The 21,479-nt window shown below is 45.6% G+C and overlaps 3 protein-coding genes across 10 annotated transcripts in view; 2 read left to right on the top strand and 1 right to left on the bottom strand.

The window, feature by feature from the left end:
• shroom1 (shroom family member 1) overlaps positions 1 to 7,534 on the top strand; it is a 31,613-nt gene extending 24,079 nt beyond the window's left edge. For 4 of the 5 annotated variants that reach the window (XM_037118734.1, XM_037118732.1, XM_037118735.1 and 1 more), the window contains 5 exons: positions 198 to 839; positions 1,014 to 1,607; positions 2,305 to 2,395; positions 2,851 to 3,123; positions 5,034 to 7,534. In XM_037118734.1, the coding sequence (XP_036974629.1) occupies positions 198 to 839; positions 1,014 to 1,607; positions 2,305 to 2,395; positions 2,851 to 3,123; positions 5,034 to 5,288 (1,855 nt within the window). In that variant the 3' untranslated portion in view covers positions 5,289 to 7,534. The remainder of the gene's footprint in view (positions 1 to 197; positions 840 to 1,013; positions 1,608 to 2,304; positions 2,396 to 2,850; positions 3,124 to 5,033) is intronic. The other variant, XM_037118736.1, reaches the window with a different exon arrangement.
• Positions 7,535 to 10,699: 3,165 nt separating this feature from the next.
• LOC119030688 (ankyrin repeat domain-containing protein SOWAHA-like) lies at positions 10,700 to 14,169 on the bottom strand. 3 transcript variants are annotated; one of them, XM_037118458.1, is made up of 2 exons: positions 11,517 to 14,169; positions 10,700 to 11,477 (listed from the first exon to the last, which is right to left on the bottom strand). In XM_037118458.1, exon 1 carries the CDS (start codon positions 13,391 to 13,393, stop codon positions 11,930 to 11,932), a length of 1,464 nt encoding a protein of 487 aa, XP_036974353.1. In that variant the 5' UTR covers positions 13,394 to 14,169; the 3' UTR covers positions 10,700 to 11,477; positions 11,517 to 11,929. The 3 variants fall into 3 exon arrangements, with proteins under 3 accessions (XP_036974353.1, XP_036974354.1, XP_036974355.1); XM_037118459.1 differs by having other exon boundaries at positions 11,521 to 14,169; XM_037118460.1 differs by having other exon boundaries at positions 11,547 to 14,169.
• Positions 14,170 to 15,604: 1,435 nt separating this feature from the next.
• Positions 15,605 to 21,479, top strand: part of sept8a (septin 8a) — a 37,008-nt gene continuing 31,133 nt past the window's right edge. Inside the window, exon 1 of one of the 2 annotated variants that reach the window (XM_037118886.1) lies at positions 15,605 to 15,994. In XM_037118886.1, coding sequence (XP_036974781.1) covers positions 15,965 to 15,994 — 30 coding nt within the window. In that variant the 5' untranslated portion in view covers positions 15,605 to 15,964. The remainder of the gene's footprint in view (positions 15,995 to 21,479) is intronic. The other variant, XM_037118888.1, reaches the window with a different exon arrangement.

The raw sequence follows: 21,479 nt of genomic DNA, 5'->3' as shown, positions 1-21,479 counted from the left end.
CCAGCAAACCCACATTCCTTTTAAAAGATTTATACATGGACTGTAAAATGAGGAGCTGGCCTCTTTCTTAAAACTACATTGTGATTTGTAGGAATATCAAGCCTGTCTTGCTGTGAAAGTTTCCAGAGCTAGAGTGTGATGAATTTGTAGAATCAGTGACTTATGTTAGACGTTTCAACACTGCATGTTATTGTCAGACCCCAGAAGAATCAACCTGACGAGGCCTTGATAAAGCCGGCGCCTGAGGGCCAGCAGCGGGTCCGTGTGGTCGCACAGAGGGGGAAGTCCATGGAAGAGCTCGGGGCATCAAAGTTAACAAGACCGTCGGCCCTCAGTAAAAGTTCTGAGCAGCTGGATCAACTGGGCAGGTTTTCCACTGGACCAGGAGGACAAGGGAGAGACAAGAGGAGTGTTTCATTCTTTGCCGAAGTCCGGTCAGCCCAGGGGCAGGAGAGAGGGCGGAACAAACAACCTGTAACAGAGCAAGTGGGACCAGAACCAGGGGTTGTTGGTCAGAAGAACACTCAGGGACAGACACAAAACCAAACCCAGAAGAAGTTGTTGAAGCAGAACTCAGAACCAGGGCAAGATGCCTCAGTGGGAACGAGGAACTCAAGTAGATCCACCTCCCCAGCCTCCTCCTCCTCTTCCCGGGTCAGGGTTCACTCTGGACCTCCTGGGTCTGCCACAGTTGAGTTCAGATCCAGCAGACCGCCCAGTGAGACCACATCTCACCCACCTTCCCCCAGAAGTCTAGAGCCCAGCGAGAGGGAGATCAGTTTCACCTCATCCACCCCCACCCAGACAAAGCTTCCATGTGAGAACAGGCCCAGCTCCAGGTGAGATTAGACTCCTTTGTTTCCTCAACTGATCTGACTAATTGAACTTCCTGACTCTCATTCTATCATCATCATTTGAATTTATCACCCAGCAGGCATTTGAATTAACAAGAACAAGTTCTAAACCGCTGTTTGTGATTCTGTAAATTTAACCAGAATGTGTTTAACTTCCAGTAGAGCTCGGACTTCTGTGTCTGGACCGGAGACGGAGCAGTCTGTGGATGAACCCAGCGGTGACGCCTCTCCGCCTGATTCAAATCAGGAAGTGTCTCTGAGCTGCGGCGTCACCACAGATCCGTCACTGTGGATCCTCCCTCCAGAAGAAGAGATCAGAGAGGAGCTCCAGACCTCGCTGCTGACAGACAGTGTTTTTGATGATGAGTCCAGCAGCCCGGCCCCTCCGGCGCCGACAAGTGAAACCTCTGTGTCTCCCTGCACCTCGGTGTCGGACGCAGACATCAGTCTGCAGCTGGAGGAGGAGATCACTCCAGAAACGGAAGATGAGAAGTTGGGAGACAACCAGGAGATGGAAGAGAGGGGGACACCAGAGGGAGAGATGGAGAGCCTGGAGAAGCCCGCGGAGAGACCTCAGTGGGAGGAGCTCGTAGAAGCAGTGGTCACGGCCGACCAGTCACTGGCTCGAGTGCTCTACCCACTGGCCAATCGCAAGACGGCGCTAATGTTGATGGAGCAGCTGCTGTCAGAAGACACGCTGCTGATGGAGGAGCACTACAAGAAGAAGCAGGAGCAGAAAGGAGCAGCAGAAACGTGAGTGTTGGAGGTTAAACTCAGCTTTGTCTGTCAGAAATAAACTCCTACTAGTTCACACTAATATTTTCTTTCCTACTGAGGAGATTTAACTGCTCGTCTGAGAAAAGACGGCACACTCCTTTGAAGTTCTGAAAGTTTGGAATATGCTTTAATTTGACTATGTTGTAAAAATCTATATTTATATTTTATATATTTAGATGACTGTGAAATAATAGCATTTAAATGGAAGTTTACTGGACTTGCTTCATACATGTCCCAAATCCTTGACCTCCCTCAGGCGTCTACATAACCCTTCATCTTGTGTGCACGCAGCTGTGTAGGTGGAAAGATTAATCCATCTCACAGAAAAGGTCGAGTTAATTAGGATTCCTAGTTTACTGTTTCCCTATGGAACTTGATACTGGTTCATGATGACCAGTGAACTGAGCTCCACCAGTGCTGCGTTACCTTTTGTTGCATCACATGCACAGACGCACCTGGTTATCTGCTGACTGCTGTGCATGCAGTCACATTTCTGCTGCTGTAAGCACACTTCAGATTCTTAGAGAATGTGCAGATGCATTTCATCACTGTGTAATATGTAATTAACAGTGGTTATATGCTAGTAAAATACGTACGTGGCACAGCTGAAATGTGAATGAAACTGGCTGCGTCACGTGGCCGGCTTGACCTAAACATGTGTTTGTGTTTTTAGTGCTGAACCGTCTCCTCGTCCCTCTGCTGCTGAAAGCCTCAAACCTCAGAGCACAGACCTGCAGAGCCAAGCTGATGTCACTGAGAAGAAGGTAATTATTCACTGATGCCATTAAGAAAATGGCTGAACAAAACCAAATATGCTGAACTGTATGTGTTTGAGTCGGCTTTATTGCCTGTACGCTTAGAATGACTTTAAACCCGACACAGGACGACACACTTTGTACTGAACTCTGTGGTGATTTCACATTGATACCATCTTGATGCTATTTGGCCTTAAGTGGAGTCTTTCAGCCTGAGATAGTGTGTTATCACATGATGTACTGTCAGCCTCTTATCACTTTCTCCCACTTGCCTAATGTTTGGCTTACACATAGACTCTCCTTCTTCCTGACTGCACGTCAGCAAATATTAAATAAATCTTTTTACTGGTTCACCTGCAGACAGGTGTTCCTTATCCAGATTGTTTCCATTTGACCCTGTTTCACCTCGTGTCTCTGTTCTGAAGCGTCATCTCACACTTCACCTTCTCTGCCTGAATCAACAGCGTCTGCTGGTGTCTTATATCGAGGCGCGTCTGCACTCGCTGGAAGAAATGCGCAGTCCGCTCCAGACAGAGATTCAGGAGAACGTGGCTCACGGGGAGGCGCTGGAGATGCTGGTCCGTGAGCGCTGTCAGCCCGTAGAGCTGGAGAGGTACAACCTGTTCATCGGAGACCTGGAGAGGGTGGTGAGCCTGCTGCTGTGCCTGTCTGCTCGGCTGGCGAGGGTTCAGAACGCCCTGAGCACCGTGGACCAGCACACAGATGCTGAGGAGAAGGTGAGGAATGGAAGTCTTGTCTTTTCTTTTTTCTTTCTTTCTGTTTTTTTCTGCCGGTCTGTCTGTTAAGAAATTCATTGCAGTTTCCACTTTATCGTTGATTTACCCAAATTGCCACAACATCGTTACTGGCAGATATTTTCCTTGTTGGCTGCGGCCGACCGACCGACTGATACCATGAGATTCACTGATGGCCGTGACTGATGTTAGATTTCACCTTCATGTGTCTCATCACATGTCATAAGATCATAAGATTTCTTTGTTTCTGGCACGAAGGAAGAGAAATAAACAACAATAACAAACACTGGGATTGGACCAGAATTTCAGGATCAGTGAATCTCTGGACTTTATTGTTTTTTGTTTTAGTCAGAGTTACATAATTGTCTCATATTAACACAGACTGGGGACTGTTATGAAAACACTCTTGGTGGTGCGTTCAATGACCGTTCGACAGCCACAATAAAACTAAAGGGAGAAACATTTTGAACCCAGTTAACATAATAATGACAAAGAAAGGATGTTTTAAACCTTCTTCTTCTTTGTCTTTGTATCTTCTGTCAGAGTTCTGTGATTATTCACATTTCATGTCACACAATAATTACAAGCTAAAAACATCAAACTGTGTATCATCTGTTTTCTTCTCAGTAGAAACTAATATTCTGAATACATATTGAACTTCTAGGGTTAAAGGTCAGCTGAATCGGTTAAATACAAACTGATGAAATACTATAATGCACCATGGTGTGCTCCATGTTTTACCATCTCATTACGCCGCTGCCTTTTCCCACGATGTTGTTTACACATGCACACTAACACATGTGAGTCAAAGCACACTGTGAGCGTCCTGAGGGAACTTTGTGTCATGTAACTTTACATATCTCATAACTCAGCCTCTGGTGAAGAGAGGAGCTGCTCCGAGCCTTCAGCTGCACTCCTGCTCTGTTGACTCTGGATCAGCAAACATGCCACTCGAAGCCGAAAGTTGAAGGACGGCGTTAATGGAGTCGAGGTTTCTCACTGTGTGGAATTCAAAACATGTCGTTTATCTCTGTGTAATTGCCAATATAATGTCTTATCTGTGTTTGAACCCAAATAGTTTATCAGACAGATGAAGATTACTGTGGATATGCTGCAGTTTCTGCACTCTGGCTGATATACTGAGAAATAATGACCTGCTGCCTCTAAAATGTGTTGACTGTCAGTCATTTAGGTCTTCAATAAAATATAAAGTTATTTGCTTCAGTCTCAGATATGAACATGACAAACATGAGTCACAGGATCTGACCTGAGCTCTGTGCTTTGCTTTGTGTTCCCTCTGAATATCCCGTTTCATTGTGCTTTCTGCATCGGGTTGTTTGCACGGATGCATTAGATTTCTAGATCTGCCCCTGAAAGAGCTCCTTGTTGGTTTGTCCGTCTGCAGAAAGCTGGATGAACGTGCAGCATGCTGAGCGCTCGTTAGAGGCTCATTTGTTTTCCTGCTGTTATCAGCAAGCTGGTATTTACACTGACTCACCGAAACTCCGGCCTGGTTTCGATGACATTTGTAAAACCTGCCCTCTGTTGACACAAGAGCACACTGCAGCTCATGTGGCTGTTAGAGACGTGATCATAAAACCTGTGTGTTACCTTACAGAGTCTGCAGAGCCAAAAATATGACACATTGGTTAAAAAAGAAAAAGGATTTTGATGTATTAAAGTTCAGATCAGCCGTCTTCTGTTTTTACTGCAGGTATCTAATATTCATATCAAGACACGAGGTGTGGAAGATCATTTCTGCCAGTTCAAGAAAAAAAAGAGTTTCAGTAACAAACTGAACATATGTCTTTGTCCTCAGCAGAAACTTGTATGATGGAGAGTAAATTGAACTTTCTAACGATACAACGCGTTGTTTGTTTCTCTGCACTCAGCAATCTCTGGACAGTCGCCATCGTCTGCTGTGCAAACAGAGGGAGGACGCCAAAGATCTGAAGGATAACCTGGACCGGAGAGAGAACCTCGTCTCCACCTTCCTGTCGCGCCAGCTGTCCGCCGAGCAGCTGCAGGACTACCGGCGCTTCGTGCAGACGAAGGCCTCGCTGCTCATCCGGCAGAAGGACCTGGAGGAGAAGCAGAGGCTGGGAGAGGAGCAGCTGGAGGCGCTCAACAACAGCCTCCACCTGTGAGGCCACGAGAGCACTCATCCGTTCCTACCTTGAAGGAAGTTCTGGTTGTACTGTTCTGGCTCTTGGACACAAGTGGTCCAGCTGGTACCTCCAACCCTGCGCACCCTGTCATGACTTTGTCCTCTGAGGACGGCTTGTGAGGATCTGCTCTGGTCTCATCACTACAGACTGCACATGAGACGAGCTGTAACGACTCCTCGCCTTCCTGTTGTCCACCGAGGGAGCTCAGAACGCTCCTCCACCCGATCTCCGCCCGTCGTCCGTCTGCATGTGTAGACTGTTGCACATGTGACTGCGGGACTGTTTTTCTGCGTGCCTTCATGTTGGTGTTGCTGTGGAACGTTTTCCGTGAGGAGCTGCTGGGTGGAAGCGTCGCGTCCCCTGTTAGAATTTCCTGCACTTGTAGTGCTCCAGCCCTGTTTCTGCACCTGTGTGAACCTGTTATAAGCTTTAAGATTGTATTTGTGAGCAGTGAGAGGGCGTCAGTGGAGGAGAGCAGCCTGAGAGGGGGCGCTGTACTGTACCATGTCAGCTGAAATGTACTATAGATGTAGTAGATTTAATCTTTTTTTTAAAATATGTTCTTATTTTTAAATGTTTCAAATTAAGGCACTAAAAACCAAAAAGGGTGAATGGAAAAAAAAAAGCACTTTGTAATGAAACATAAATGCACATTTCCTCTGATCAGATTCAAAATAAGCCTTACTCCATCCGTCTGTCTTCTGCTCTGTCATGAATATTTAAAAATGATGTTTTGAAGGTACATGAGCACACCCAGGAACATGAAGGATTGTGTACTAATACTTTTCCAGCTAATTTCATACTTAATGTCATTAAGTCTCAATGATTTCATGCTGGAACGGTTCCTCATACAGGAGTGCTAAACCTCTTTAAAGCAGATTATAAGTAAGCAATTATATCACTGAGTATTTTCTCCCAATGTCCCTTTGTTGCAGAAGTGACACGTGATACTTGAAATACTTTTTGTTTTGTCAGGAGGAAAGTCCACACATTTTCACTTCAGGTGTCTTAAACTCATTTTCTCTTCTCTACCTCCACAGAGTCGTCACTTCTCGACACGCGTAGCCTTCAAGTTTATTTAAATTGACTCAGCTTTTAGTTGAAGGTCGTCCTGAATGAAAACACGCTGTTGAATCAAATAACTTTCCCTGCTCATCTTTAAAGAATCTCACAGTTTATAACCTGCATTTGTCCGTAGTTTCATAGTTATATTAACTTGTTTTTTACAGAATCTTAAACCGACCCATCAGAGTTGTTTAAAGAGATGTGAGCTCCACATCAGATTATGTGTGTGTGTGTGTGTGTGTGTGTGCATGCACTCAAAATCATGAATGTCTTAATGATGTGTGTGTAGAGATTAGTTGTTGAACAGAGAGACACAACTCCTCTCGGTGTTTGCTGTGTGTGTTTTCAACAAAACTCCTGTGAAGTCATGAAGTGATCAAAACGTTGTCGTCGCTCAGGAAATTCTACCTGTCGGCTGTTCTGAAACAAATAATCCAGAGTCTGGGTTGACTTTTGTGTAAATGATATTTATGTAATAATGACCACAAAGAGGCAGATCGTCATTGACAACCTCCACGCTCACTACAAACATCATTCACTAACTCACAATGTTAATAAAAACCTGTTTCTCGGTGAACAGTCCTCAGATATTCCTCCGGAGGTTTCCGACTCCGCCCGGCTTCACTTTGCTAAACAAGCCTATGTTTGTCTTGGCCTTTGTGCTGACGCAGAGCTGAGGGGTTAGAAATACTCTCATGTTGTTCCCTGCAGCCTGCTGGAATTCCTAAAGTATGCAAAAGACCAACATCTTGGAGAAAGAGAAGCCTGGAGGGGAGGAGGAGGTGTGAAACAGGAGCACATGGATAAATACTCATTCTAGTTCTCGCTCTGTTTGCATACTAACAAACTCCCGAGTCATTTCTTGTTTCGAGCTGCATTCTGTCGAGGTTGCCGGCTGTTTTTTGAAGCAGGATTACATTTATTTAGTTTGGGATTTGGTTTCACACACTGGAGCTGTGTGACATTGATACACAACAGAATCTGTTTTAAATCCAAGAAGGAAAGACGTATTTGATGGACTCCCAGCTGGTGGTCCACCTCTCTGCATGTGTCACACCTGTTCTCCATTGAGAGTTTGAGTTGTTTCTTTGTGCCTGTCTGGAGTTGTAAATTCCACGATGTTTGTTTAATATTGTGAATAAATTAAGCTCTCCCTCTCCGTCAGGTGTCCCACATTTCTTCTTTTTTGTTTTTCCTGAGTGAACACCAGTAAACAGTGGAGAACAGTGGACTCACGTCACGTCACATCACATCACATCACGTCATGTCACATCACGTGCAGGATTCTATACATAGAATACAAATATAGGCTGCGTGAAATATTTATAGAAAGAGAGATTTATGTTCTGAAATATTTAAGATGTGAGAACAGCCAACATTGGATATTTAGTCACATTATTTCTCTTAAACTCAACATATAATGTTGTTTACTGTCATGTTTTGTCTTCCACTTGTAAAACTGAAGCGTCCTCAGCAGTGGAGCTCTGCTGGACCAGTTGTTCCTCTCAGAGATCGTCTCTGCCCTCTGCAGGCTCATCCACACACTGCTGCTGCTGACAGCTCAGCCATTCACACTCACTGAGCCTCAATATCACACAGTAACATTACATCTGTGTCTCACTGCTGGGGGAGGAGAGTCAGACAGAGAGAGGCTGATAGAGAGGATGATGATAAAAATGTGTCATCTGTCTGCACACAGAAGATCTCGTGTCTGAGATTGTGTCTCTACAGGGATCGCAACAGTGTTTTATGAAATGTGGGACATTTTGTTTTGTTGTTTTGTTTTGTTCTTTTTTGGACATGTTTGGAAAATGTGAAGCAACAGACGAAGGTGAAATGTTTAAAAAAAAAAAAAAAAAAAAGCTTTTCCAGGTTCTGGTGGGAACATGTTGTTTTGGACAGAGCCAGGCTAGTTTCCAGAGCCCATGCTAAGCTAACTGTCCAGGGTCATCACAGTAATATGAAGATGGAATAAGGACACAGTTAGCTAACTTAGACCACTGCTGCTCCTTCTACAGCTCATTTATTAAATTAAAAAATATATTTTGATCATTTAAATCGTGTTTGTTAGTTTACATACTTTGAATTCCAATTAAAGCATCTGCACTGATGCTCAATTTAGTTTTTAAATCCTTGAATCTGTATAAAAACTACATGTAATGCTTTAATATGTGACCTTTGTAAGTGCTGGAAGGAAAATGTGTTACCTTTACATCAACAGCCAGGCGAGGTCCTTATGCTAAGCTACACGTCTGCAGCCATCATGTAAATTATATTAACTGGAATAATTTTACATGCTTTTTTTGCAAGATTTATATCGATTGTCATGTGGATTAGCGATGGCCTTAATATGAAGCTGGAGTCAGCAGGTAGTTAGCTTAGCTTAGCTTAGCTTAGCTTAGCTTAGCTTAGTTTAGCTTAGTATGAAGACGAGCTGCAGGACGGCTAACACAGTTCTGTCCACAAAATCAGCCAGCAAGAACTTAAAAGTTCAGTGATGTTATAATTCTTTTCTTTAAAAATAAAAACCCTCTATTTCTATCTTGGGGTTTAGAGTCAGGGTTAATTAATGTGCTAATTAATTAGTGTGCAGTAGGGGTGCTAGATTTTGTTAGCTTCTGCTGGCTGCAGCTTCATACTGACTGTTACAGACACATGACGTCCTTCCACTTCTCTCGTCCTCATTCGTCCCGTCTCACAGTGGAATGTCGTCCAGTTTGTTTCTCAGTGATAACAAACGCTTTAGTTAAACGGCGTAAACGGACTGAGAGAAACAGAAAGATTTCATGTTGGCATGAGGCGAAGGACACCACAGAGCTCCTCATGTAACCTACTTCTGCAGAGTAACAAACAATCAGATTCCCAGGGACATAAAACACAACTCAGGGAGCGTTAAACAAGTGAGAGCTTTGTTGGACGCTAATTGAATCGTAATTAGGTTGAGCTTCGTTACAAAGACAGTGTGAGTGATGGAGCGCTGTGTGTGTGTGTGTGTGTGTGTGTGTGTGTGTGTGTGTGTGTGTGCGTGTGTGTGTGTGTGCTGCAGACAACAAGCAGGCGGGAACAGGACGGCCTGATCTGAGAAGCTGCTGGTTCTGATGACGAGCTGCTGGTTCTAATGAGAAGCTGCTGGTTCTGATGACAACCTGCTGGTTCTAATGAGAAGCTGCTGGTTCTAATGAGAAGCTGCTGGTTCTAATGAGAAGCTGCTGGTTCTAATGACGAGCTGCTGGTTCTAATGAGAAGCTGCTGGTTCTGATGACAACCTGCTGATTCTGATGAGGCCGGCCCTCTGTCGGAACACACACCAGCTCTGGTTTGGACTGGAGTGAGCTTTATTTTGCTTCATGCCACCAGACAAGCGTTACATCAGGAGGTTACAGTGTGCAGGAACACCTGTGTGACTCAGTGATTACTGCACCAGGTGCTCACATTAGTCACTTTTCAACCTGAACTCTGAACTCTCCACCTGCAGGAGTGTCGGCGCACCTTCGTTCTCCTCCTGTTTCCTCTGGCAGTCTTTACACAGCTCAGCTGTGAAGGCGAACAAAGATTCGTCCTGCAGCCAGAACAGTTACAGAAGCTTTTACCTCCATTTATGTTCTCTTTGTCACTGAGGATGGTTCTGTTGAGGCTCCGCTGTAACGAGGCCAACATGAGCCCAGTACCTGACAGACTCACAGGGTAACAGCTCACTGTCAAACTAAAGGTGCATTGCTCACATTCCTCGTTATACTTCTCTAGAAAGCATCAGTCAGAGTTATGACTGGATGATTATCTGAACCCGTCTGCACCGGCTGACTGGCAGATTTAACTGAAACTGGATCGTGTCCAACACACGAGTGAGAGGAGAAAAGTCTTTTTATTTAGATAAAAACTACAGATGTCACTCTCACGTCTGCAGGATGAATATGGAGCTACAGCCGGTTAGCTTAGCTTCGCATAAGGCCTGTAAAACAACAGGAAGCCTGCCTGGAAACTTCATGGTTCTGGAGGTTCTGGTGAGCAGATTCTGTAAGCCTGGCTCGCTGTTACTGCATCAACACAAAACATACGGTCCAATTCCTCAACAAGTGAGCCTTCAGCACCGTTCACAACTCCACAGATTTCTTTTTAACAATTGCACAGATGCTGTCCTAACAGAATCTAACAGAACTCTGTGGGTCTGGTTCTGACCTGACAGAGGCAGCAGCAGAGAGAACGTTGGCTTAATGAAACCCAGAGGAGATGAAACATCGACCTGACATAACGACGACAGAGGAAGAAGTGATGTCATGCGAAACCAGACAGACGCAGGGACACGAGACAGTCGACTTTACCCATGATCCTTTTCTCCTCCAAACCTTTATTCTCCTCTCGTTAACACCTGATTGTTAAACACAGTAACATCTGTAGAGCGAACACATGACGTCATCAACACGCCAGTCAGCTGAATCACAGCTGTCTCGACAGGCCGGGGACGAGCTGGCACGCACAGCAACAGTAATGATTTATGGAACACTGCACACACCTGAACACACCTGAACACACCTGAACACACCTCCACCACCAACACGCCCTTCATCTCCTCTGGTCTCCAGGTGAAGCCCGTCTTGGTTCTCTTCTCATCAGAACTTCACCGTGTTTAATAATTCATGTGTTACAAAGTGGAGCGATGATGAAGAGACGAGTCCTCGACATCCTCCTCAGAGGGACAAACACTTCTCATTCATTCATCTCATCAGCTGATTCACACAATGTCATCTGCGTGACGGCCTCCAGGCTCAGACCGGGCCTCTGGACTCAGACCGGGCCTCTGGACTCAGACCATGACTTCAGTTCTGACTCAGAGAACTGCAGAGGGAACAAGTCCGGTCCTGATCTCTGCTCATAGCCTGTTGATTTATTTTGATCAAAAGCAGAACAGAACACACAAGTTCTGAACGTGTTCACACATCAGCAGGAGAATAAAGTTCTGTTCAGTCCGATCGGGTCAGCAGAGGTTGTTTCATAACAGTCAATCATGTTCATTGATTCTGTGATTTTGTTCAGTTCAGTTTTCATTTCTGCGTCTCAACAGGCAGAACAGACGGTGAGTAACTCAACACACACACACACACACACCTTCTGGAAAGTCTTCTGAATCATGTCTCACCTGTAAACACACACACACACACACACACACACACACACACACACACACACCACATAATGTGTCAGACTAAAGATCCAGCAGCTCGTCTCATGTCAGCTTCAGTCTCTGATTTTCTCTTTGAACAAACAGAATGAATTTCATCTTTTGTGTTGTCAAATATCAAAATATAAATAAAACACAAAAACATAAAGAAATCTTTGATTTTTGTTCTTGTTAAAGATTAATGAAGTTTCTGCCAGCTGAAGAAAAGAAATCCAAGTGTTCAGTCTTAATTAGCTGTTATTGTCTTATAACTATCTTATAAATACAACTTTGTATTTTATAATGTTCTGACTTTTATCTCTTAATTTCCAGCTTATGATTATTATCATCATCTGTCAGGTATGAGCTCCCTGCAGAACAGTTCTGAGGAGTTCTGGGTTCACATGAAGGCGTCCGATATGATCCTCTGCCTGAAGCTGCTGCCGTCCTCTCGGTCCTCGGCCGGGTCGTCGCTCAGGGAGAAGAACCCGGGCCGCTGCTTGTGCTTCTTCTTGTGGCTGCTCGTGTGCGGCTGGAAGAGACGACTGATCGAGTGCAGGCCCTTGGAGAGATCCGTGAGGAGGTCCGGCTCTTCCTTCTCCAGGCCCGGGCCCTGGTCCTGGCCCCGGGCCCCGTCCTGAACCTGCTGGGCTTTGGGTTCCCCCAGCATCTCTCTGATGGTGGCAGAAACACCTTTGTGCAGGTAGTGGTAGGCCTTCTTCCCGCAGTTGTCCCTGATTCTGGGGTCGGCCCCGAACTCGCCCACCAGCATGGCCATGACGTACTCCTGGTGGTGCAGGGCGGCGATGTGCAGCGGCGTGTACCCGCCGTGGGTCTTTGCGTTGACGTCGATGTCGACCCCTCCTTGTCTGGACAGGTCGATGATCTTCACCAGCATCTCGCTGTTGCCACACTTGGCGGCCCAGTGTAGGGCGCTGAAGCCCGACATGAAGTCCCTCTTGTCTGCCAGCTGGCCGTCCCTCAGCAGCAGCCCGTACACCTGGCTCCAGTGGCCCGAGGCGCACTTCACCAGCCACTCGTGCTCCGCCTGCTCCAGGGGGACCGCTGAGGGGACCCTGGTGTCTTTGGGCTCCTCCGCCTTCTTCACCGCCCTCCTCAGCTGGGGGGAGCTGATGCTGGACTCCGCTGACGGGGTTCTCTTCTTGCCCCTGAAGGCGCCCAGTGTCGGGCTTTCAGGAGGTTCTACCGGGTCCACCTTCAGCTTACGGATCTCGACTCTGGAGGTGGTGCTGGGCTGCACTCTCAGCGGCAGGGCGAAGGGTTTGTTCTGGGGCTTCTTCACTGCGTCCACTCTGGAGAACTGACCTCCATGTGGGTCCTTCTGGATCTCAAAGTTCAGGGTCCGCTTCACCCTGAAGCTGTCTGTGAACCGGGTCCTCTGCAGAGCCAGCTGGACCGGAGACAGCAGCTCTGAAGGATCCTCAGCACTCTCTCCATCTGGCTCAGACGCAGCTGATGTCTGCCCTCCTGCAGCACCTCCTCCTCCTCCTCCTCCTCCTCCACCCTCCTGCCCGCTGCAGCCCTCAGTCTCCTCTCTCCGCACAGGTGGGCGCTGCTGCTCACCTGTCGGCTGGTTCTCTTCAGGTTCGGTCTTATCCGCAGTGTGGTGACTGTCCAGTAAGTGCTGGTACATTTTCCTCACCACGACGAACCGGACACCGTCGATCTCCTTCACGAAGGCGACGTTGTTGACGAAGGTCTTGAAGAGCTCCTTGTTCCGCTCTTTGTCCTGCGGATCGTCGCTGTCGATCAGACCTCGGAACTTCTGCACCAGCTCGGACTTCTTCACCCTGCCGCCCTCCGTTATCAGCGCGAATAACACGGACTCCTGCGTTAACGCCATCGTGAACAGAAACCGTTTGTCGCGAGGAGACGGAGCCGTCTGACCTCCGGCCCGGTGACAGCAGCGCAGTGGGCTTCACCTGGCCGCGCGCCGCTCTCCGCCCTCACCTGGAGGAGGCTGCTTCCGGGGAAAGTGCAGACGTGGAGCGATTTGAATAAAATATGCACATATTTCCCTACAGGCCACGTGCCGGGCTCACCTGAGCCAACAGCAGCAGGCTGTTTAATGAAGACTTTAAATCAGTCTGTGTTTTATTCTTTTTAAAAGAACTGAATTAAAGCTGCAGTATGTAAGAACTGCTCACCTGAGAGAGTCACAGACAGGACGCAGCCAGTCACCAGAGTAACTGCCAGAGTCTGGGTTTACAGTAATATATTACTGTTAATAATATAACACATTCAGTGCAGAGATCATATTAAAACCGGCTCTGAGCTGATGAGTTGTGTCTCTGGGATCCTCCGACAGACTCACATGAGTCCACGAGTTCTGTGGTCTTTAATTACATGGAACAGAAAAGGTCATTATCAGCTTCATTACAGCAGCTTTAGGTCTGTTGTGTCTCATGACTGTTGAAGTGTAATGTAATATATCACTTTTAAACGATGGTAGATAGTAATATGTAATAAATTGTGTTTGAAAGTAACTTGCCCGACACTGGGACCACTACCTGAGCTCAGGGACCCTGGAGGTGTTAGTGTTCACACCACCAGTACAGGAGCTTTGGACCGGAACCGGCTGGGGCGACCCACAACAGAACACTGCGGTTTGAGTCCTGGAACCTGGAAATCAGCACGACTGGTTCCTTCGTCTGTAGTGATTTTTACTGATTGGTGGTAATATGCCTGAAATATTTACATTTTTATTCACTGATCTGGGTGAAACTGGATCATATTCATGGAGACAATGTTTTCTGGTTTTCCCTCTGATGTCCTTCAGCTGCTTTTACCTGAACCTTCACTGATTTATGGAGTTTCCTGATGAACAGAAAGAATTAATGTTTGTTTGGCCAGCTACTAACTAAACTAGTACATGTCCCAAGAATACCTACAGTCTGCTGCAGCCAGTTTCAACAGAACAATATACAGATATTTTGGTGGGATGTAACTAACTACTAACTCATTATTAGAAGTACTACTCAGTTACAAATGTGAGGTTCATAGTATGTTTAATGCAGCTTTCTACTTCTGTTTCACTTCTTCTCTGTGGCGTCTACTTTTTACTCCACTACATTTATCTGAGAAACTCTAGTTAGAGTTACTTCAGAGGTTACAAGTGTTCACACCTCTCCTGTCCGGTGAAGCCACGCGGGTCTCCAAATGCAGTGATTATGAATTTGATTTCACTCTAATAAACTGAAGGACTAAATGTTCCGTTAGGGTTTTAAGAGTTGACTTTGATTGTCTCAGGACAGTAACACTAATGATATAACAACCTTATAGAATATGATGTATTCCTGTATATAAATCAGTAAAATAAGCTCAACCTGAGGCATCTACAGCAGTAACACACAACACATTAATGCAGCAGAAATTAATTCTACTGCAGAATGAGAACTTTTACTTTGGATACTTTAAGTAAATGTTGCTGATGCTTATTACGTTTGACTTGTAGTGGAGTATTTCCACAGTGTGATAAGATAATAATACTTTTACATGAGTACAGAATCAAAATACTTCTTTCTCTGCAAGTTTTCTAATATGGGTACCGATATCTGACGTCTTGCTCCGATTGGCTGAATCTCACTCTGGTAAAATCAATCGGTGACCTCATTTAATTCTTTTAAATATTAAAGTCCTTCCTTGACACAGTGTGTCTGCAGGTGATGATCAGGTATCTGATGATCCGTGTGCGGGGCTGCGGGCTGGCTCCTGCCCTGGCTTGCAGAGCGTGCAGCATGACATTCCTGCGCTGAATGGGAGTTTCTCTCCCGCAGCCACGGCTCCTTGGGAGGCGGCCATGTTGGAAATATTCTGTCCCGACCAAAGAGGCAACACGACCGCCAAGATAGTTCACATCCCAGTTTAACGACCATATAAGTGCTGACCGGAAACGCTTGGAGGCGACTTTTAAATGCTCTGAATCCAGAACTTATAAACATGTATGTGTAAAGGAATCTTTATAAATTATTAAAACAAAAGGCGAGTAAAAAAATCGCGCGGGTTAATGACACTAACGTGTTCCGCGTTTGCACGCATGCGCAACAAGCGAGTATCTACCGAACTCAGACTAGCTCCCTTTGCCGGCGTCTTCTTCTACTACAGAGTTCAACACAGCTAAACTAAATCAACCGAGCCCCCTTTCCCTCTGACTGACTCCCGGAAAAAGTCAAAACGGTTGGAAACAAACGATTTCTCCCGCCTGAGCGAATCAGCAGCGACGCGGCGGGGAATCATCTCGTCGCCTAGCTAGCAGCCTCCCCGCCCGGTTAGCAGCTCCTCTGCTCCTGTTCGTCTCTGTCCGCTCGGCTCGCAGTGGTTCAGTCCGCACGGAGAGACGAGGGCTGCTCCCTTTCGTCCCTGCTCAGTCCGCCCAGCACACCAACAACACCGCACACCCCGCACACCCCGCACCATGGCTGCCACGGACGTTGACGTGTTTTCTGTAAGTAAAAGCCACCGGGCGCCCTGTTCGCTCTCTGTTGTCTCACTCACACCTTGTTTTTTTGTTTTTTTTAACTGAGAACCTTCAGGGACGCTCGGTTGTGATTAGTAAAAGTGTGTGTGTGTGTGTGTGTGAGTGTGTGTGTGTTAGCTGGGCATGAAGCTAAGCCTCCCCCGCGTTTGAAGCTTGTGCTCAGCAGAGATGGTGGAAGTGATTTTCTGTGATGGGGACTGAGAGGAATAATTAAGATGACGCTGCTAAATGTGGACAGTTTCCATGTCGTGACTTGTACCGTTTGTTTCTGCCCCCCGTGGCGCTGCTGGCTTCGGGTGTAACGTCTGTAACGTGTGGCACCTTCCAGCTGAGGTGGCAGTTAGCTTTCATTCTCAACACTAGCTAGCAGACTGAGATGCTTTAAAGTAAGAGAGCCGGTGTTGTGCATCACACACACACACACACACACACACACTGGAGGGTGTGTTAGTGTGTTAGTGTGTTACTGGCTGCTGCAGGTCTGTGGTGGGCTGATGGCTCCAGATAGTCCACCGAGGTGTTGACATGTGGCTGCATTTTAACTTCCTGTTCAGGGCTGTAAAATTAAACCTGTGGTTCAGTTTCTCAGCTCATAATGTGATGTTTACTCATCAGGCCTGTCAGGTGGACCAGCCAGATGCTAACAGCCGTGTGGCCTGTGTGTCCCTGCTCAGCTCAGTGGCTTTGAAACAGCTTCACTGGCCTGGAAACAACATGCTTACACTGTCAGAGCCTGTGTGGAAAATCAAAAACAAGTGCTGGATGAATACGACCGACAGCAGGTTTGATGCCAGTCATGATGTTTCGCCGTCCTCTCTGTGAGGAGGCGAGGGATGCACAGTGTCCTTCATATGTGGTGATTTCTCTTGGTTGGATGAGTATGAAACACTTGAGTTGTGCCTCAGGGAGGATGGTTTTATTATAGCGTATATTCTTTGTCAGACTTCAGGGGAAGACAAGATATTCTGTTCAAGATGGAGTTGCAAAATAGTTTGTGCAGTTTGTGTTTGTGCAGTTTGTGTTTGTGCAGTTTGTGTTTGTGCAGTTTGTGTTTGTGCAGTTTGTGTGCATGACACAAGAACAAAAGAAATCTGTCAGTGGACACATACAGATAAGCAAAAAAAGACTTAAAGCAAACTAGAAATGTAGTCTTGCAGGTAAAAATACAACAAAACACATTAAGAACAGAGCAAACACGTACGTCGAGCACCTTGTCTTTACAGTAGCAGGTTGGACGATGTATCCTGCATAGTTTTCATTGTGACGAGCCCTGTCAGTCAGGCATGACCTGAACGTACGGTGTGGTGATGCAATTCCAGCTCAAGAAAATACCACAAATATCCAGAAGGACAGTCAGCTCTCAAGAATTTGACAACAAAGCACAAGTGTAATGGAAAACCAATATTATGGTGACGAGGCGAACACACGGGAGGGGATTTGAAAAGGGTGATTAACTTTTTGGCAGATTGAAGAGATCCTCGTGGCGGTGGTGAATTGGACGGTAAGCAGCACTGAGATGTGGGGATAAAGAGATTAAGAACACACTCCGGGGCCACTCCTACTACCACTTATTAACACATGTCTGCAAATAAAGGAAAGGATCTAAAAAAGAGGGAGCGAGGAGAGTCCACACTTGACACTTTCACAGTTAGAAAGGTTTCCAAGAGGGGCGCAGGCTGTGGGAGATGTTGCTTACTTGCAATCTTCTTCAGTGTCTCTTTCAGAATACAGAATAAGAGAAGTGATTAATGAGAAAGAAATGCTGAGATCACAGTGAAGCTCGCTGAATGACGTGTTGGCAGCAGCACAGTTAGTTGCCTGACTGGCTTGCCCACTTCCTGTCCAACTTTGGGAACTAAGTGACACCATATTGAACAAACAGACGGTTTGTGTAAAGGGCGTGCTGTTAATTATGTGCAGCTATTGATGAGGATGTGCGCTGGGTTGTATTGTTAGTCCACATCAATCCCATGATGCTTTGGGTTAACTTTCCAGGCCAGAGCCACATGTGGTGATCAATTACACCGACTTCCCATGTATTGTTTTCCCTCATTGATTGCATGAGAGTGTGTAGCATATATATATATATATATATATATATATATATATATATATATATATATATATATATATATATATATATATATATATGAGGATGTAGCTCATTTGAATGCTTATGTAATGAAATGCCCTGTAACATACTCAGCATGTACAGTGCTTACTGACCCCAAACACTGTTGTCTCTCCCGTGAGGCCTGCATGCATAAAATGAAATTAGCTGCACAAAGTGCTTAAAGGCAGGAGACCAGGAGAGAGGAATTATGGGGAACTTCGCTCTTAACTGAAGCTCTGCTTGTTGTGTGTTTGTGCAGAGTGACGTTAACCCTCAGACTGCCGACTCGCCTGTATTTATTTAGTTCAAGCTTCAAGTGCCACAAATCATTTGATTCAGGAGAATCTGTGGTTTCAGTGCAGCTGTTTGTGTGCCAGTTTTCCATTTGATCGGTCGGGAGATTGTATGACTCATTTATTATATTGTAGGACATTGATAACACTATCAATACCAGTTTGATGGCATAATCACGCTCACTGCGAAGCCCCTGAATGTTCCAGCAGTACGTGTGTGATGCTGCTAAACCCAGAGAAACACTGTTTTACATGAGTTTTTAAACCATGGGTAGGATTAGTGCTTCAAAAGTTATTAAACATTTTATAATAATGTCTTTTTTAGCTGCTAGTTCTTTGAGGGTTCACTTGCGAATGTATTATCTATGTGTGCTCTTGTTTAGTCCATATTTTCCATTTTAAACACATTCTTGCACTAAAAACACGTCTTTCTATCCGTAGACAGTCTTCTCCGTGTTGCTCCAGCCAGATCGCAGGTGGAGCACATTGACTGTTGTGTGTCATCAGTGATGTTGTGTATAGAACATACAGGCCGGCGCTGCCTCCAGGCTGACGTGTCACATCCGGTGTTGTAGATAAATTGACAGCAGAGCTGCTGTTTCTGTGGTAATGAGTCGATGTCCATCTATAGAGAAGGTCAGGACTTCTCACAGATTAGGACTAAAATAGCTTTTCTAATAATGTTGGCAGAAGCTGAATGAACTTTTTGAGGCAGACGTGTTTGTTTTTGATGATGTAACATCCAGCATACTTTCTGTGTGAATGAAGGGAGGATAGTTTGATGAACCTGTCAGCGGTCATTAGTTCAGCAGAGAGGTCGTGTCCGCAGCTCTCATGCTTATTTTCTGTGTTTTGTCAGTTTGGACAGTAAGAAGGCTGCATGTAGTCAAATGTTTTCACTGCTGATTTGGATTCTGACCGATGCAACTTGCACGTGTCATGCATGTGAATGCTCGAATCAAGTCAAAGTTGGCTTATTCAGCCAGAACTTGGCTGGGACAGCTGTAGCAGGGTGGACAACAAGAAGAAGTCAAAGAAAGGGACGGTCGTTAATCTGACAGTTTGTACCGGTCGTCTGTGACGTCTGTACAAAGGTTACAGTTTTCTCACGTTGAAACCGTATGTGTGAGAAATCCTTCTCTGATGAATTAGTCCTATAAAAATCAAAGTGAAAACACGATTTAATGCATCTGAAAAACTCTCAAAATGCAACATTTAATTCCCAGATTGTACATTGTAGACGTAAAACCTGCTAAAACCACTAACATCTGGCTTTGTCTTCAGTGGGAAAGGGCACAATGGACATTTATCTCAGGTCGAATGACGGCGCAGTAGTCACAGGCATTTACAGGCTCCAGCAGTGATGTAAACATGACACTTAAGTGGACTCGATAATTTTCTTCCCTTTTCTAGCATGATTGAAATTTAAGGACGTTGGTATGTAAATAGTTTCTGTACGAGCAGCGCTGACAAATCATCCAGTCGAGGTGGAAAGTAAGAAAGTGACGTTTTCACCGTCCTCCATGATGCTTTCTGCTGCTCCCTGTTTGGATCATTCAACAGAGTAAAACAAACGAAAAGTCAAACTCATCTACTGGCAGTAACAAACGTGTCCATCACTCACTTTTAGAGGATCTGAATATTCGTACTTTCTGCTGGGATCCTCATTTCCTAAGTGTTCAGTCTGCGATCGAAGCTTCGCCTCACTGATAACATTCATAAGTCGTCTAGCTGTTGAAACTGGAATGCTTTTAATCCGTCTTTGCTCATGTTGAAGCTCTGACATTCATGTGAGAGCGCAATAAAGAATAAAACAAATAACACACTGACAGAGGTATAAAAATGATTTCTTCAGGGTCAGACATTTGCTTCCTCAGGTCAGTGATTGTGAAAAGCCCCTGGAAAGATGTGCGAGCTGAACGTCTGTCTCATAAAATGGTTCCTGTCTCCTCTCCCATCTGTCTCACTCATGTTTTTAGTCTTTCCTGTTGGACACCGATGAAGCTGAGCGGTGACGTGGTCGTGCAGAGAGAGAGAGATAGAGCTCAGTTTCCTCATGGTACAGACTTTATCTTCCAAATCTAAACCATCCACATTTTTACATTACAACATCACTGCGAGCACAAGTAGCAGCAGGAGAGTGTCTGTGGCAGCACACGAGGGTAAAACTCTAGGTGTGGTCAGGCATTATCACTAAAAACATCTTAGCCAAGTCCTGTTTGATCACATGAGACGTGAAATCCTCTGTGCTCTAATTCATAATGGGCATTAAAAACCTTTCAGATTGCAAAAGCATGATGCGTCAGTATGTGATTAAAATTTAAAGGACATCACCAGACATCTCTGTAACTCTACGTGGCCGCCGCTGGACAGGAAGCAGCAGCCAGCTCATCTGCAGAGTACTGACTGTGCACGTGGGTTCGTCACTGAGGTTGTCGTGTGGTCGAGGGTACGTGGGCCCGTAGCGTCTCCAGAAGCCCCCGAACAGATATCAGCACTAAATGAAGTGCACGCTGCCTGCAGTGAGCACGCGTCAACAGCTACACACTGTTGTCAGCCAACCACAAGAGGCTAATGGGATGACTCATCCTTCACCAGCCAACTGAAGTCAGTTTGGTCATGAAATAGACGTCTGTAGTTTTATTTTATGTGTTGCTTTCAGGGTCGGTTTTCATATTTAGTGCTCCAGCTCAGTCTCTGTTTAGGTGCAGTCGATGATAGTCTATGATATAAACATGACCCAAAGTGGTTTTATTGGCCGATATTGGCATACCACAGTTTGTATTATATGCTGTCAGCTATGTGCCAGTGACAGTATAGAATACCACGTAGCAGTTTATCAGGCCTCTTTCAGATTTAATGAGAAAACCATAAGATTAGGGGAACCAGTTCTGCACCTTGTTACTGTAAATATTTGAAGCCTTTTCAGTGTTTTTCCCTCCACTCACAAGCATCAGCTGTGTCTCAGCCTGTCAGGTCGCTGCTGTCTGTCAGGTGGAGGCTCACTGAGGCAGACACGAGCTGCAAACACAAGTCAGACACGAGT

This window comes from Acanthopagrus latus, chromosome 13 (genome assembly GCF_904848185.1).
Source record: "Acanthopagrus latus isolate v.2019 chromosome 13, fAcaLat1.1, whole genome shotgun sequence".
In the NCBI taxonomy this organism is placed as follows: Eukaryota; Metazoa; Chordata; class Actinopteri; order Spariformes; family Sparidae; genus Acanthopagrus; species Acanthopagrus latus.
Note: the sequence above shows the minus strand (reverse complement) of the source record. Positions and strands in the feature narration are given on the sequence as shown.